The sequence below is a fragment of the Amblyraja radiata genome, chromosome 32 (assembly GCF_010909765.2).
Source record: "Amblyraja radiata isolate CabotCenter1 chromosome 32, sAmbRad1.1.pri, whole genome shotgun sequence".
NCBI lineage: Eukaryota > Metazoa > Chordata > Chondrichthyes > Rajiformes > Rajidae > Amblyraja > Amblyraja radiata.
The window spans coordinates 15,233,863-15,248,106 of record NC_045987.1 but is presented as its reverse complement, the minus strand read 5'-3'; the positions used below and the strand labels follow the sequence as shown (position 1 = coordinate 15,248,106).

At 43.0% G+C, this 14,244-nt stretch overlaps 2 protein-coding genes across 3 annotated transcripts in view; both read left to right on the top strand.

Moving 5' to 3' along the window:
• Positions 1 to 3,766, top strand: part of ccdc183 (coiled-coil domain containing 183) — a 43,544-nt gene extending 39,778 nt beyond the window's left edge. The window contains exons 13-14 of the mRNA XM_033048730.1: positions 2,580 to 2,661; positions 3,551 to 3,766. Of these exons, the coding sequence (XP_032904621.1) occupies positions 2,580 to 2,661; positions 3,551 to 3,711 (243 nt within the window). The 3' untranslated portion in view covers positions 3,712 to 3,766. The remainder of the gene's footprint in view (positions 1 to 2,579; positions 2,662 to 3,550) is intronic.
• Positions 3,767 to 8,000: 4,234 nt separating this feature from the next.
• Positions 8,001 to 14,244, top strand: part of rabl6 (RAB, member RAS oncogene family like 6) — a 42,083-nt gene continuing 35,839 nt past the window's right edge. The window contains exons 1-2 of one of the 2 annotated variants that reach the window (XM_033049011.1): positions 8,001 to 8,316; positions 13,976 to 14,110. In XM_033049011.1, coding sequence (XP_032904902.1) covers positions 8,187 to 8,316; positions 13,976 to 14,110 — 265 coding nt within the window. In that variant the 5' untranslated portion in view covers positions 8,001 to 8,186. The remainder of the gene's footprint in view (positions 8,317 to 13,975; positions 14,111 to 14,244) is intronic. The other variant, XM_033049012.1, reaches the window with a different exon arrangement.

The window sequence follows — 14,244 nt, the reverse complement described above, 5'->3', positions numbered from 1 at the left end:
ATTTCCCACCCTTACTGAATAAACTACATAAGAATATTCAATACTGGAAAACACTCCCCATTTCTATGCTTGGGAGAATTAATGCTATAAAAATGATTTTTTTACCGCAACTGCTGTACCTACTTCAATTAATTCCGATATATATCCCAAAAACTTTTTTCAAAAAAGTCGACTCCATCGTTACAAGTTTTGTCTGGGATTATAAGAATCATAGAATAAGTAAAAAACATTTATGCAAGTCAAAGATAAATGGAGGTTTGGCTTTGCCAAATTTCTTATTTTATTTTTGGGCAGTCCATATTAAAAACATGAATTTCTGGCTGGAAGAAATGGATCAACAACCAGATTGGTTAATGATGGAAAAGGAAGACTGTCTACCTTTTGAAATTGGACCGATCATATTTCCCCCCACAAAACTGCACAAAAAAACCTATAAAGAAAACCCCATAATGCATAGTGGAATACGAATTTGGAAATAAATAAAAAAAGATTTAAAATTGAATAATATACCACTCTGCCTTCCCATTGTAAATAATCCTTTGTTCAAATCATCCTTTATGGACAAAGGTTTCACACAATGGAAAAATTATGGAATCAAAAATATAGGACATCTTTATGGGAAAGGTACTTTTCTTTCATTTCAAGAGTTACAACAGAATTATGGACTGCACTCAAATAATTTGTTCAGATATCTACAAATTAGAGATTATGTTAAATCTAATACACAAGTCTACAGGAAAAGGGTATCAGAAATTCTTGATGAATGTTTGAACAAGCATCCTAATACTGAAAAACTAATAGCTTATATTTATAACACCCTACTAAACAACGAGGTACCACTGACCGAACCATATAGATACAAATGGGAAAATGAAATAGGTCACCCTATCACGAAAGATATGTGGGACGAAAGTTTACAACAAATACATCAATGTTCATTAAATGCCAGACATACTTTAATACAATTCAAGGTCTTACATAGACTACACTAAAATAAAACTAAATAGAATCTTCCCACAAATCTCTCCTATTTGTGATAAATGTCTACATCTAGAGGCTAATTTAACACATACGTTTGCAAACTGTATAAAACTTAAACATTTCTGGACTGATATTTTTGAAATAACTTCAGGAGTTATTAATACAAAACTGGACCCAGACACAAAATTAATAATACTTGGAATATCAGAACAAAGCTTAACACTCACAACAAACCAAAGAAATTTCCTCAACTACAGTATAATAACCGGAAAAAAATTAATATTAAAATTTTGGAAAGGCCCTACAACCCCCACAATTAAAATGTGGATTACGGAAATGTCGGAGACCCTATACTTAGAAAGAATTAGACTTGTCTTAATGGACAAACAAGATCTTTTCCCTAAAATTTGGGATCCATTCATTAACTATCTGAAGAGATAGATTGGCACAGCACGAGGACCCAACTGAAACTTGAACTCAGGACCAGATGAAAAGCTATACTTTATAACCTACGAACCTATCTCCATTGACGTATTACAGGTAACCCATTCCACCTCCCTTGTTTTTCTGTTGTGTTTTTTTTTCTTTTTTCTTTGTAACTTTCTACCCTCTCTCCCTCTTTCTATAAAAAATAAAAACACTAGAAGTAGAAGTAATTGATAATGGAAAATTTTAATAATGTATGACTGATGTATATGAAAAGTTTTTTTTACTATAATATGTAACTACATTTTATAATATGTCTACTTCTAATAAATAAAAACAAATAAATAAAAAAATAATAGTCAAATATTATTCCCCCATGTTTAATGGAAATTTTTACAATTTTACTGATTTACTCTATCCTTTGTATTTTTCTTCTTTCTTTAAGTTTGTCCTTTTCTGGTTATTTTTGGTACCCTTGCATGATCCCTCCCTGACATTGTTTAAAGTTTCACTAACAGCCTCGCTATTCCTTTTGGATAAAACAAACAGCTGTGGGATCTCAGCAGGCTAAGAAGTATCAATGGAAGCACAGGCTGCTCTGTTATGTGCAGGAGCATCTCAAGCTCAGATTCCAAATACACATCGGAACGGAACTGTCTTGAAGCAGTGATAATTAATTCCCTTAGAGTCATAGAGTGTTATGCATGGAAATAGGCCCTTCGGCTCAACTTGCCCACACCAGCCAACATGTCCCATCTACACATGTCCCACCTACCTGCATTTGGACAATATCCCTCTAAACCTGTTCTATTCATGTACATATCTACTTGTGGCAATATGAATGAATGTGAACACTGGCTCATTTTTATTTGATTTACTTCCACTTACCCAAGCTTTAGTAATAGTCCCTATACAGTAAACACTGCCAGAGAGGTCTATATATGCACTGATGTAGACAATTATCTTAATGTTGTGCTATTCCATGTTTAATTGTCTTCTTCATCCACATTCACGATAATATTTTGGTCTCAAATAAAACTAAATTGTCATAGGTCGTCCCCACCCCCGGCTGGTGAGCTGCACAAATATCATGTTTGGAGATCTCTGATCACAACTTATTCAACCTTCCCATTCATTCCTCGTAACTAACCTGGATCTTTTGCTTGTTTCAGTTGACAGAATTAATAGAGAGGGCATTCAGTGAGAATCAGAAGAACAGAAATATCATGGATATAGTTGAGTATGAAATGCAAGGTGAGTCTGAGGAAGAACATCCATTAACTGCCACCCAGCCGCCGAGGTGTGTCTTGGAGGGGTTTGAATGGAAAAAGACACAAGCTTAGTTCTTCACATTTTCCTTTCATCTTCTTCTTCTTCTTGCGTATGGCGTGCACAGCCTAAAGTTGTGGGACAACTTGTTCTATTTGACCTTATTTGATTGTGCACGCCAGGTTGATTGCATTCGTTGAAACAGGGTGGACCATGTGAAGGTTGCAATCTCCCACCCCTTCCTTTCATCTGATTGGATGTAATGAAATGTGGGTGGCCAGCTCCTCTGCACTCTCTCCTATCCTTCCTTGTACTTTGATGCTGACCCACCAGGCAAAATGCCACTAAATGGTTCTTGGAGGCAGGGGCAAAATGTTCATTTCCACCTGTGACCGAGCTTGCGTGGAGCAGCGCTAGAGTTGCTGCCTTACAGTGCCAGAGTCCTGGGTTTGATCCCGACTACGGGTGCTTGTCTGTACGGAGTTTGTACGTTCTCTCCGTCACCTGCGTGTGTTTTCTTTGAGTTCTTCAGTTTCCTCCCACACTCCAAAGACGTACAGGTTTGTAGGCTAATTGGCGTGGTATAAAAAAATGTAAATTATCCCCAGTGTGAAGGGTAGTGTTAATGTGTGGGGATCGCTGGTCAGTGCGGATCCGGTGGGACGAAGGGCCTGTTTCCGCGCTGTATCTCTAAACTAAACTAATAACGGGCCATGCTGATGGCTTCATTGTGTTCTTACTGTAAATGGGATATTTCTGTCTGTGGCTGAGAATGGGATTGAGCCTTTAAAGGATCCTCTAGAGCACATGCGCCTGGAGCTGGGCTGACAGGATTTCACGGTTGGGAACTGTGCACTATTCTCTTCTTTTCCAGATGACATGGACTATATCTCAGCAGGCAGCGATGGTATTCCCACAAGAGCGGAAATTAAAAAACAGAGCGAGCTTCTAGTCCTAGATAAAACAAGAATAGTGAGGAGAGTAAAGAAGAAGGGCAGAAAACGATACGTCAGCAAGAAGAAAGTCGTTTGTTAGATTGGTGTTTGTGATTGACTCTGTATTAGAAAATAAAGTCGTTTTGCAGTTCTGGGAAACACTTATTAAGTTTGTATCTCAACATTTACATGAGAAAATGAGAACATTAGATATCTCCGCCTCCTGCCACCTGCAGAAGTTTTCAGATGACTGCAACTGTGGGCTGCATCAGTGAGGGGAGGGAAGCTGAATGCATAGGTGTAGTCAACAATTTTGTTGAGTGGTGTGGGCTGAATCACCTGCAGCTCAGCACCGACAAGACTAAGGAGTTGGTGGTGGATTTTAGGAGGAGCGGAACACCCTTGTCCCGACTCCATCAATAGTGTGGATGTGCAGTTTACCAGGGAGTACAAATACCTGGGAATGTACCTGGACAGTAAACTGGATTGGTCCAGGAACGCTGAGGCCCTGTACTTTTTGAAAAGACTCAGCTCCTTCAACATCTGCAATGAGATGCTGCAGATGTTCTACCAATCGGTGGTAGCTAGGGCCATCTTCTTCGCTGCAGGGGCAGCAGGGCGAAGGATGCAGACACCTCACAAATTCATCAGGAAGGTAGGCTCCGTCCTGGGGGCGGAGTTGGATTCTTGGGAGGTGGTCTTGGAGGGGAGGCTTCTCCTCAAACTGCAGAGCATCCTGGACAATACAGCCTACCCCCTCCTTGACTGGTCAACCTGAGGAGTACCTTCAGCAACAGACTGGTTCCACCAAGATGCAGGACAGAACGCCACAGGATATCCTTCTTCCCTGTGGCTATCAAACTTTACACCTCCTCCCCCTTCTGTCGTGGGGTAGACTGAGACTGTAGCACCCCCCACCCAGCCCCCACTTCCTCAATCTTTGCACATCTGCAAAGCCTTACCACTCATCATTTTATTTTGTGTTTTTTACGACTTTTGGCAAATGAATTTCCATCCTGGGATAAATAAAGTTCTATCGTATCGTTTCTATCGTAGAAAACAATAAAAGGATGGAAATCATTTATTATTTCAGCATGTGATAATAGAACAGAACCGCACAGAAACATGCCCTTCGGCCCACGTCTTTCGAACATGATGCTAAGTTAATTTTGCCAGCATTTGATCCCTATCCCTCCATATCCCCGCATATCCATGTGCCTATCTAAAACCTCTAACTGCCACTAGCGAATCTGCTTCCACCACCCCTGGTATCACGTTCAGGTCTGCCACCTCGATTTGAATCACAACCTGCCTCTAGGTTGCTCTCACCAAAGTGCTGACCTCACACTTTACCACCTTAAACTCCATTTCCCATATTTTTACCCATTCACTCAACCTATCTACAGATGACTGGAGACCAAGCAGCAGCCCTGGCTCGACTGCCACTCCAAGAGACCGAGCACATGGATCGGTGTGACCTGCAGCGGCACACAGCGGTGGAGGATACCAGCAACTTTGCTTGGCCAGGCCGACCGTGCAACGCCATCAGGGCAATGGGCCTTTATGGACTTTGAAAATGGAGCCAAAACATGGCGACTCTCAGACTATTTCTTTTCACTTTGTACTTAATGTTATATTGTGCTTATGTACAGTGATAGTTTCTGAACTGTAAAAATGTCTCTGTACCCATGATAATAAACTATTGAACCTTTGGCTTTCTGGCATGTTCACCATCAATAGTCTCTGTTTTGCATGTTTTTCAGGTGTGGACAAAAAACCTAATTTCTGCAGCCACATTTCTTTCTAGTTCTGATGAGATGTCAAATTATTGGCATATATTTGTGATCCATTTACTGACAATGAGACCCTAATCTGAAACATGGACTCAATTTATCTTTCCAGAAATGCTGCTTGACCTGCGTTTTTCCAGCAGCTTCCCTTTTTTATTTTAAATAACCAGCAGTTTTAAAAATATTTGTTATTTCCAAGTCATTGTGTTCTATGCTGTTGTCTGCCTGCGCAGGTGGGAGCAGCCATCAGATTTGCACGCAGTGGGAAATTGTTGAACCGTATCAATCGATCATTTTATTAAATACACAGAATCTTGTATTTGGAATGGAATACTTTATTTTCACATGACTAGGCACTGAAATTCCTTGCTTGAATACCCAATGTATTAAAATAGCAGCCACCTACGGCGCTGACAAAGTTACAAAGCAAAATTTGCTCTTGCATGAACAATTGCAACATCCACAAATAGTGTAAGAATGCTGAAGATGTTAATCTATGTAATACTTTCAGTTTACAATCAGAGTGCAATAATGGACTACAACTTCAAAGCAGAATCTGAAGCGCAAGGATGGAGCAGCCACAAAATAATCCATGTGCAATTCGGAAGTTGCTTAATCCCATAATTGCACTTTGACTGAATTTAAAGCATTGCATTGATTAACTTCTTCTGCATTCTTTTGACTATCCATGGACTTTACAAATTTGCACACAAGATCAAATGTATGATTCTGTGTGTTTAATAACCTGATCGATTGATCCGGTTCAGCGGGCTCCTCCACCGAACTGGCAGAGCAGACATGGTGCAGGATGAGCCTTAGTTTCAATCCAGTTGCAAAAATAACCAGATCATTGCTCTCCTTTGGAATAGGAATATAACTCCTCTTCTGAACACAAAAGAAATGACACTAAACGTGACAAGTTGCAGCGGCTGTCGCCAGCCCACGATGCCCAGTCATGGGCTCTAATGCACCCAATGCAACATCAAAGATTCAAAGGTATTTTAATGTCACGTGTACCAATTAAGGTACAGTGAAATGCGATTTACCATACAGCCACACTAAACAAAGCAACAAGACACGCAACTACATAAAAGTTAACATAAACATCCACCACAGGGGTTTCCACATTCCTCACTGTGATGGAAGGCAATAAAGTCTAATCTTCCCTCTTTATTCTCCTGCCGTCGGGGCAGTCGAACCATCTGCAGTAGGGGCAATCGAAGCTCCCGCAGCCGGCGATCGAAGCCCCCACGTCGGGGCAGTCGAAACTCCAGCGGCTTAGAGTTCCCGAAGTCGGTCCCTGGTGTTAAAGTCCACAGGCACCCACGGTTGGAGCTTCCGAGGTTGATCCCCAACAGGGATCACCAGCTCCACAATGTTAAGTTCTGCAGGCTCCCGCAGTTGGAGCTCCTAAAGTCGGTGCCCAGCAAGAAGTCGCCAACTCCAACTGTTAGGCCGCAGTGCAGACGGAGATACGATACAGAAAAAGTTGCATCTCTATCAAGATGAGAGATTAAAAAGGTTTCCCCCAACCCCCCCCCCCCCCCCCCCAATATAAACAAGCTAAAGAACATTAAAACATATATTTAACACATACTATGGGGTGACAAGAAAAGAGCATTCACGTCACGGCCCTGTTTCCACCAATCTTTCCACCACCACGCACAAGAAGCGCAAGACAGACACCATTGTATGCGGATGCTCTGGCTAAACAACTTCTAATCTTGCGTGTGGACTCGACATGAAGACACATACTATAAAACAACAAAGAAGTAAAAGGACGAGGCAGATTGCAGGCAACGCAGCCACTAGGGTTGCCAACTTTCTCACTCCCGAATAAGGGACAAAAGGTCAAAATACAGGACAAATTCCAAACGGCAATTCGTTGACTGACTCGGCCGTAGCTGGGTGAATGATAAGTTGGTCTGGGTGCTGGACTGCACACAAAGCCCAGCCGGCGGGCCAGCTGAGGAGTTTTGTACCGTGTGATGTCGCGCGCAAACTCCGGCACCCCAACCAACCCATGAACCGATGATCGGCAATGAGAAAGAGGGGTGATGGTGTGGGCGGTAAGCGAAGGTCTGAAGGTCGGACAGCTGGCCGGGCTGGCGACCTACGGGGCCACGGGCGAGGCGCTGCTGCTGCACTCCATGGGCTGCACTACGTCGGGACGGGTGAGGCGGGGCCGGACGCGGTGCTCCGACCCAACAGTCTCTTCGACCCGAGTAGTAGGAGTCAAATACGGGACAAGGGTGGTCCCGTATGGGACAAATCAGTTTAGCCCAATGTACTGGATGTCCCGGCTAATACGGGATAGTTGGCAACCCGGGCAGCCACTATACTGTGGCTGAGATGCTTATCTAAGATGTGTCGAAGTGCTACTTGTACTGAACTGTATACAAAAATGAATTTCACTGTACCTCGGTACTTGTGATAAATAAAATAACGAAACCAACGGCGTCGAGCGGGCGCAGCCCGACTCCAGAGACGACGACACGCAGGCGCATGCGCAGTGTGTGCGCGACGATGCCGGCTGGTGCGGAGTGCGCAGGCGCAGTGTGTGCGCGACGATGCCGGCTGGTGCGGAGTGCGCAGGCGCAGTGTGTGCGCGACTGGATGCCGGGTGGTGCTGAGTGCGCAGGCGCGCTGGGTTCCCCGCCTCCTGACCCCCCGAGCCGCCACGCCGGGCCTGCCGTGTTGATGTGCCGCTCTTGGAGTGAAAGCTTGGGTTGCTCCTCCTCAGCTTCGGTCCCGGCCGCTGAGTCGAGGCTGCCTCCCCGCCACCATGTTTTCGGCCCTGAAAAAGCTGGTGGGCACGGAGCAGGCCCCGGGCAGGGACCGCATCATCCCGGCCGGGCTCCAGAGCATGAACCAGAGCCTACAGCGGAGATTTGCCAAGGGAGTGCAGTACAACAGTGAGCGGGGCCGGGCTGGGGCCGAGGCGGGGGGCTGGACCCCCGTGTCAGGGGTGGTGGGGTTAACACTGGTGTAGGAAGGAACTGTAGATGCCGATTTAAACAGAAGATAGATACAAAATGCTGGAATAACCCAGCGGGACAGGCAGCATCTCCGGAGAGAAGGAATGGGTAACGTTTTGAGTCCGAAACATCACCTATCCCTTGTCTCCAGAGATGCTGCATGTCCCGTCGGTTCACACTGGGACGGCAATCAGCGGTTAAGCGCTGGGTTCAGGCGCATTGGATCTGGTGGTGATGTCTGGCACATTGTGAGCCAAAAGCATGGTTGATGGAGGCAAAAGGGAAATGTACCAACGCCCGGGACAACGGGCCAATGATTAGTTTAGCTCAGGACAACAGACAAATATACAGTCCCAGGGGGATTTATGCCGGGCCAGTGGGCAACTGGTAAGGGGAGTTGGAGAAATGAATGAGTGTGACAGGTGGACAAAATTGCTGGAGAAACTCAGCGGGTGCAGCAGCATCTATGGAGCGAAGGAAATAGGCGACGTTTCGGGCCGAAACCCTTCTTCAGACTTTGCCCTACGGGCAAGGGTTAAGAGGATGATTGCAGTGACACAGGAGATAACAGTGTCTGCCGGTGGATGAGTTTGGAGGTTTGGGTAATATGTGCAAGGGAGGTCTTCTGCTGTGTGTTGTACTTTTGATGGGAAACTAGTTTTCTAATTGCCACATTGGCTTGGATCAGTCTCAGTCAGCATAGATTAGGGAACAAAACTTTCTTCCAATCAAAGTCAAAGTCGATTTTATTCGTCACACAATCGGCTTCACATTGCTTTTTCCAACTGTGAAAACAGCAAAATTAATTGCTGCACATTAATTTTAGTTGGTCGTGACAACACCCAATTAGATGTAAATCACACTGGCAAAGATTTTCGGGAAAATGATGGAGCAATTTACTAATTTTGATGTACTGATATACCATAATGGGATCTAGTTGGAGATAAAGGACAACAGGATGTTTGCATGCAGAATGCCACTAATGTTTTTTTAATGTGGCTATCCACATTGTGATTGTCTGTAATTTGACAAAAAAATATTAAGGCTCAAATACTTTGTTATGACATGATTCGAAGTGTACAAGTCAGCCATTGTCAATGTGATATGTAGGAAGGAACTGCAGATGCTTAAACCAGCATTATCAATGTAACGGTATGTATTTGTAACTGAATCGAGACAAATGTTTTAGCTCAGAATTATAGGGACAGACCGTGTTCCCCAATACCATATCTTTGTAGTATACAGAGATAGACCTGCACCTCCTGATACTGCACCCCAGACACAATATGCATTGCCTTTGTTATACAGAGACGTTCTTTCCCCGGTGTTATCTGAAGGCTGACCTATATCCGGGGGTCAGGTGGCAGTGGACCTGTTTCCACAAGTACTTTACCTAAGTGTTATAGACATATAAAGAAACATATCCCCATTTGTATTGTTCTCATGAACAGAACAAATAAATGTAAGAACATTGTCAGTTTCTTTAGTCTAACAATGCAGCTGACATCCCTCATCCATCTGTCCTGAAATGCAGTTATCACAGTTATCTTGTTATGGTCAAACTAATGCTTTAATCCAGTTTCAAAGTAATTTCCTTGCTTATGTACTCTACCTCTGTTTTAGATTCCTAGAATCTATTGAACTTTACTATCCATTCTTTACTATCCACTCTCCTAACATGTCCTATCATTTTCATCGACAAGGTCACCACTTTTAGAACGGTGCCATTTTATCCATATTGCCTCTGCCTATTCTTTCTGCCAATGTCTGTCTTAAACTCCATCTGCCTATTCTGCAAGCTTCTTGTGTCTTTTATTTTATTTCTCACTTTACATGATACTTCCAACTCTTGTGTCATCTACAAATTTCAAAATATTATTGTACCTCATGTCAAAAACAAACATATATATGACAAAATTAACAATAATCCTGGCATTGACCCTTTGAACATTACTGTCTGCCGTTCTCCAAGATGATACCCAAGTTTGACAAAGAGTCTACCACGTCATCTGTCCATTACCTCCACACATGCTGCCTGGTCCGCTGAGTTCCTTGGCACTACTCAAAATTCCAGCATCTGAAGTCTCTTGTGCCTTGAACCTTGTCCATGTTTATCACAAAAAAAATGTAATTAATTGAATATGATTTGTTTTCAACAATGTGAGCTGACTCCTTTTGGAACACAAACTTTTTCAAGTGTTTATTAATATTTTCCCTAATTGCTGTTGCCAGAAACTTCCTCACATGAGTTTACACTGACTAACCTGTAGTTGCCAGACATGTATTTTTATGCTTTTATAATCTAGGGTGTTAGATTTGCCATTTTCCATTCCTCTGGCATGATCCCTGTATCCAAAGAGAATTGGAAGATTCTGTTAAGCCCTTTTCCTGCCTTCATCCTCTTTAAGTGATGTTACATCCTACCTGCTTATTTACCTAAATCATCACCAGCATTTCTTGTGTTCCTATTGAGATTTGAGCACATTCTTTTCAGTAATAAAATCCATTCAGATGCCAGTCAGCCCCACCCCTTCTCCAAACTTTTTTGCATGTCTACAGAAAGCTGTTGGAATCTCTCATGTTAACTGCCAATTTCCTCTCATACTTTCCCTTTGCTTGTAATATTTTCATTATCACCTGCCCTCTCAGCTCATAGTCTGAAAAAGGGTCTCGACCCGAAACGTCACCCATTCCTTCTCTCCAGAGATGCTGCCTGCTTGCGGAGTTACTCCAGCATTTTCTGTCTACCCTCTCGGCTCATAGTCATACAGTACAGAAACTGGTCCTTTGGCCCAACTTGTCCATGCCCCATACAAGCTAGTCCCATTTGTTTGCAATTAGCCCAAATCCCTTTCAACCTGTCCTATCTTGTACCTGTCCAAATGTATTTTAGATGTTGTTACAGTACCAGTTTCAACTAAATCTGGCAGCTCGCTCCATATACCAACCACCCTCTGAGTAAGGTTGCCCCTCAGGTTCCTATTTAAATCCTTCCTCTTTCTTTAAACCTATGCCCTCTTGTTCTTGATTGCTCTACCCAGGGGGAAATGACTGCATTTGTTCAACCCATGTCCTTTATGATTTTGTGCACCTCTATGAGGTCAACCCTTAGCATCCTGCGCTCCAAGGAATAAAGTCCTATGCTGTTCAAATGTCCCTGTGCCTCAAGCTCTCTAGTCCTGCTAACATCCTCGTAAATCTCTCTGCACCCTTCTAGCATAATTGATTAGATTCAGCCAGGTTCTCACTGGAAACACTAACCTGACCTGCATTATTTAGTTTATTTTCTTTTATCCCTTTTGCCATTCAGAGAGCTCTTGCTTTGATTTTATTACCTTTCCCCCATTGTGGAAATGAAAGGCCTAAAACCTGATAGTCATTGTCCTTTGGGCTAATCTCTGTCCCACTCTAACATTCCCAGCACCAGATCTAAAAGCGTCTGGTTAATTCTTGAAACAAGTTGTTCTCCACTTTGCTCTTGACCCCAATTTTGGTCCAATCATTATTGGTGTCATTAAAACTCAAAGCATTTTCCTATAATTCTTGCCTCTTTGTAATTTATTTGTATCGCTTTTACTCTTCAACGCTCTACAGACCTGCACAGTGGCACAGGCTATACTTACCAGTGCTCTACTGCTGTTTCTACAGTGGCACATGCTGAATCCACCACTCATTTTACTCCAGTATTACATTGTGACACAGCTCTGCCCTACAGTACACTACTCCACCACTATAGGCTGTATGCATCATTACCAGACCCTGGATTATAGACAGTGATGGTTTTTGGGACGGTATGCCTGGTACAGTATACCTACATCTCTAAAAAAATATTTTTTGTTTTTGTTTTCCTACCGCTTGTCGCGTATGTAGATATGTGGCCGGATAACAAAATAGCCGGTTTTTTGTCTGTCCAAATCTGGCCTTGGTACATGTACAATTTGTAATGTTATTTCCCTGTTTCTAAACTCTAAACTTTATTCCAATGCTCTTGTCATAAAGGCTAGTGCGCCGTTTAACTTCCTAACTGCCTGTTGCATCTGTCCGGAGACTTTTTGCGATTCATGCATAAGAACACCCTGTTGTAGAGAAGCAAATCTGTACCTATCTCTGCTCCAGTATTATCAAGGTACACACCAGTATCCGTCGAATCAGTCTGAAGAATGGTTTCGGCCCGAAACATTGCCTATTTCCTTCGCTCCATAGATGCTGCTGCACCTGCTGAGTTTCTCCAGCACTTTTGTCCACCTCCGTCTACTTCAGTGTTGTTGAGGAATAAACTTGTACCCACTTCTAAAGTACTCCACTGTTACATACATCAACAAGTCTATACCCATCAATATTGGACTTGTGTTGCAAAGAGACAGCTCTGTGATTCTTGGTGATGTCACCAAGGAACACATCTGTAGCCCCCAGTCATGTGGCTCTACATAAGTGGATAGGTTTATCCAGATAACTACAGTCCTGCATTGTTGTACACACATTCTTTGCTGTTTCTATCCTATTCCCATCTTGCCCCCCCCTCCTCTCATTATGTTCGCACTTCTCATTACTCATTCCCTTTCGCCAACCCTTGCATTGCTCCTGGGTCTTTAACTGTTTGCACTTCTGTTGCTAAAACACCTACCATCAGGCAGAAATATACATGATGATTTGTGGAGCAGAAAGTCTGTCATATATTTCCTTCAGTAACTTCAGTAACGCTTTTGACAAGATCCCACGTTGTAGGCAGGTTAAGAAGGTTAGATCACATGGGATCCAAGGTGTGCGAGGCAACTGAATACAAAATTGGATTGGTGGGTTGGAGTATGGTAGAGGTTTTTTGTCAGCTTGGAGCCCTGTGACGTGTGGCGTGCATCACACATAGCTGCTGTGTCCCCTGTTATTTGTCGTCTATTAATGATTTGGATGAAAATTTAGGTGGCATGATTTATTAAATTAATTGGTGACACTAAAATTGACAGTAAAGTTTTCTAACATTACATCAGCTTATCTCAGAAAGTGGACAAAGAAATAGCCGATGGAATGTAACTCGGACGTGCTGCAGTGGTGAATTTTGGAAAGTTACACTGTGAATGTTAGAGCCCTGTGGAATGTTGGAGAACAGAGACCTAGGTAACAAGTACCTAGTTCTTTGTAAGCGACGACATGGTGATGAAGGCAAATGGCACACTTGCCTTCATCGTTTGGTACTTACTGTTATAGCTGCTCAGGATGTTGGTTACACTAATATTAAGCTGAAGAAGATGCAGAAGAAATTCACAAGGATGCTGTTGGGACTGGAGGGCTCGGGTTATACAGTGACTCTGGATAGGCTGGGACTGTTTTTCCTGGAGAGAAAACTCACAAAGGGAATAGATAAGGCAGGCGGCCCAAGGTATGTGGAGTCTAAGACTAGGTGCATAGGTTTAAGATGAGAGTGGAAAGATTCAAGAAGGTGTGGGTTTATGGAACAAGCTGGTAGAGGTGGGTTAGAAATTGTTTGGAGCGATATAGGCCAAACACTGGCAAATGGGACTGACACCATGGTCGAATTGGATGTGATGGGCTGAAGGGCCTGCTTCTGTGCATAAACAAATTAATGTTTCTGATTTTCTAGTGAAAATATTGATTCGAGGTGATCGTAATACAGGAAAGACAACGTTATGGCACAGACTGCAAGGCAAGAAGTTTGTGGAACAATACATCCCAACTCAGGAAATCCAAGTCACCAGCATTCACTGGAGCTACAAAAGTAAGTTTGGAAAGCAGACGTTTTCAGAAAATGCAATAGTCAATTGTTCAGTTATCATCTACGCAGAGTGTGAATGAGGAATGATTCAGATGCAAATCTTTGGAAGTTTTAGTTCTTAAATCTTCAGTGTTATA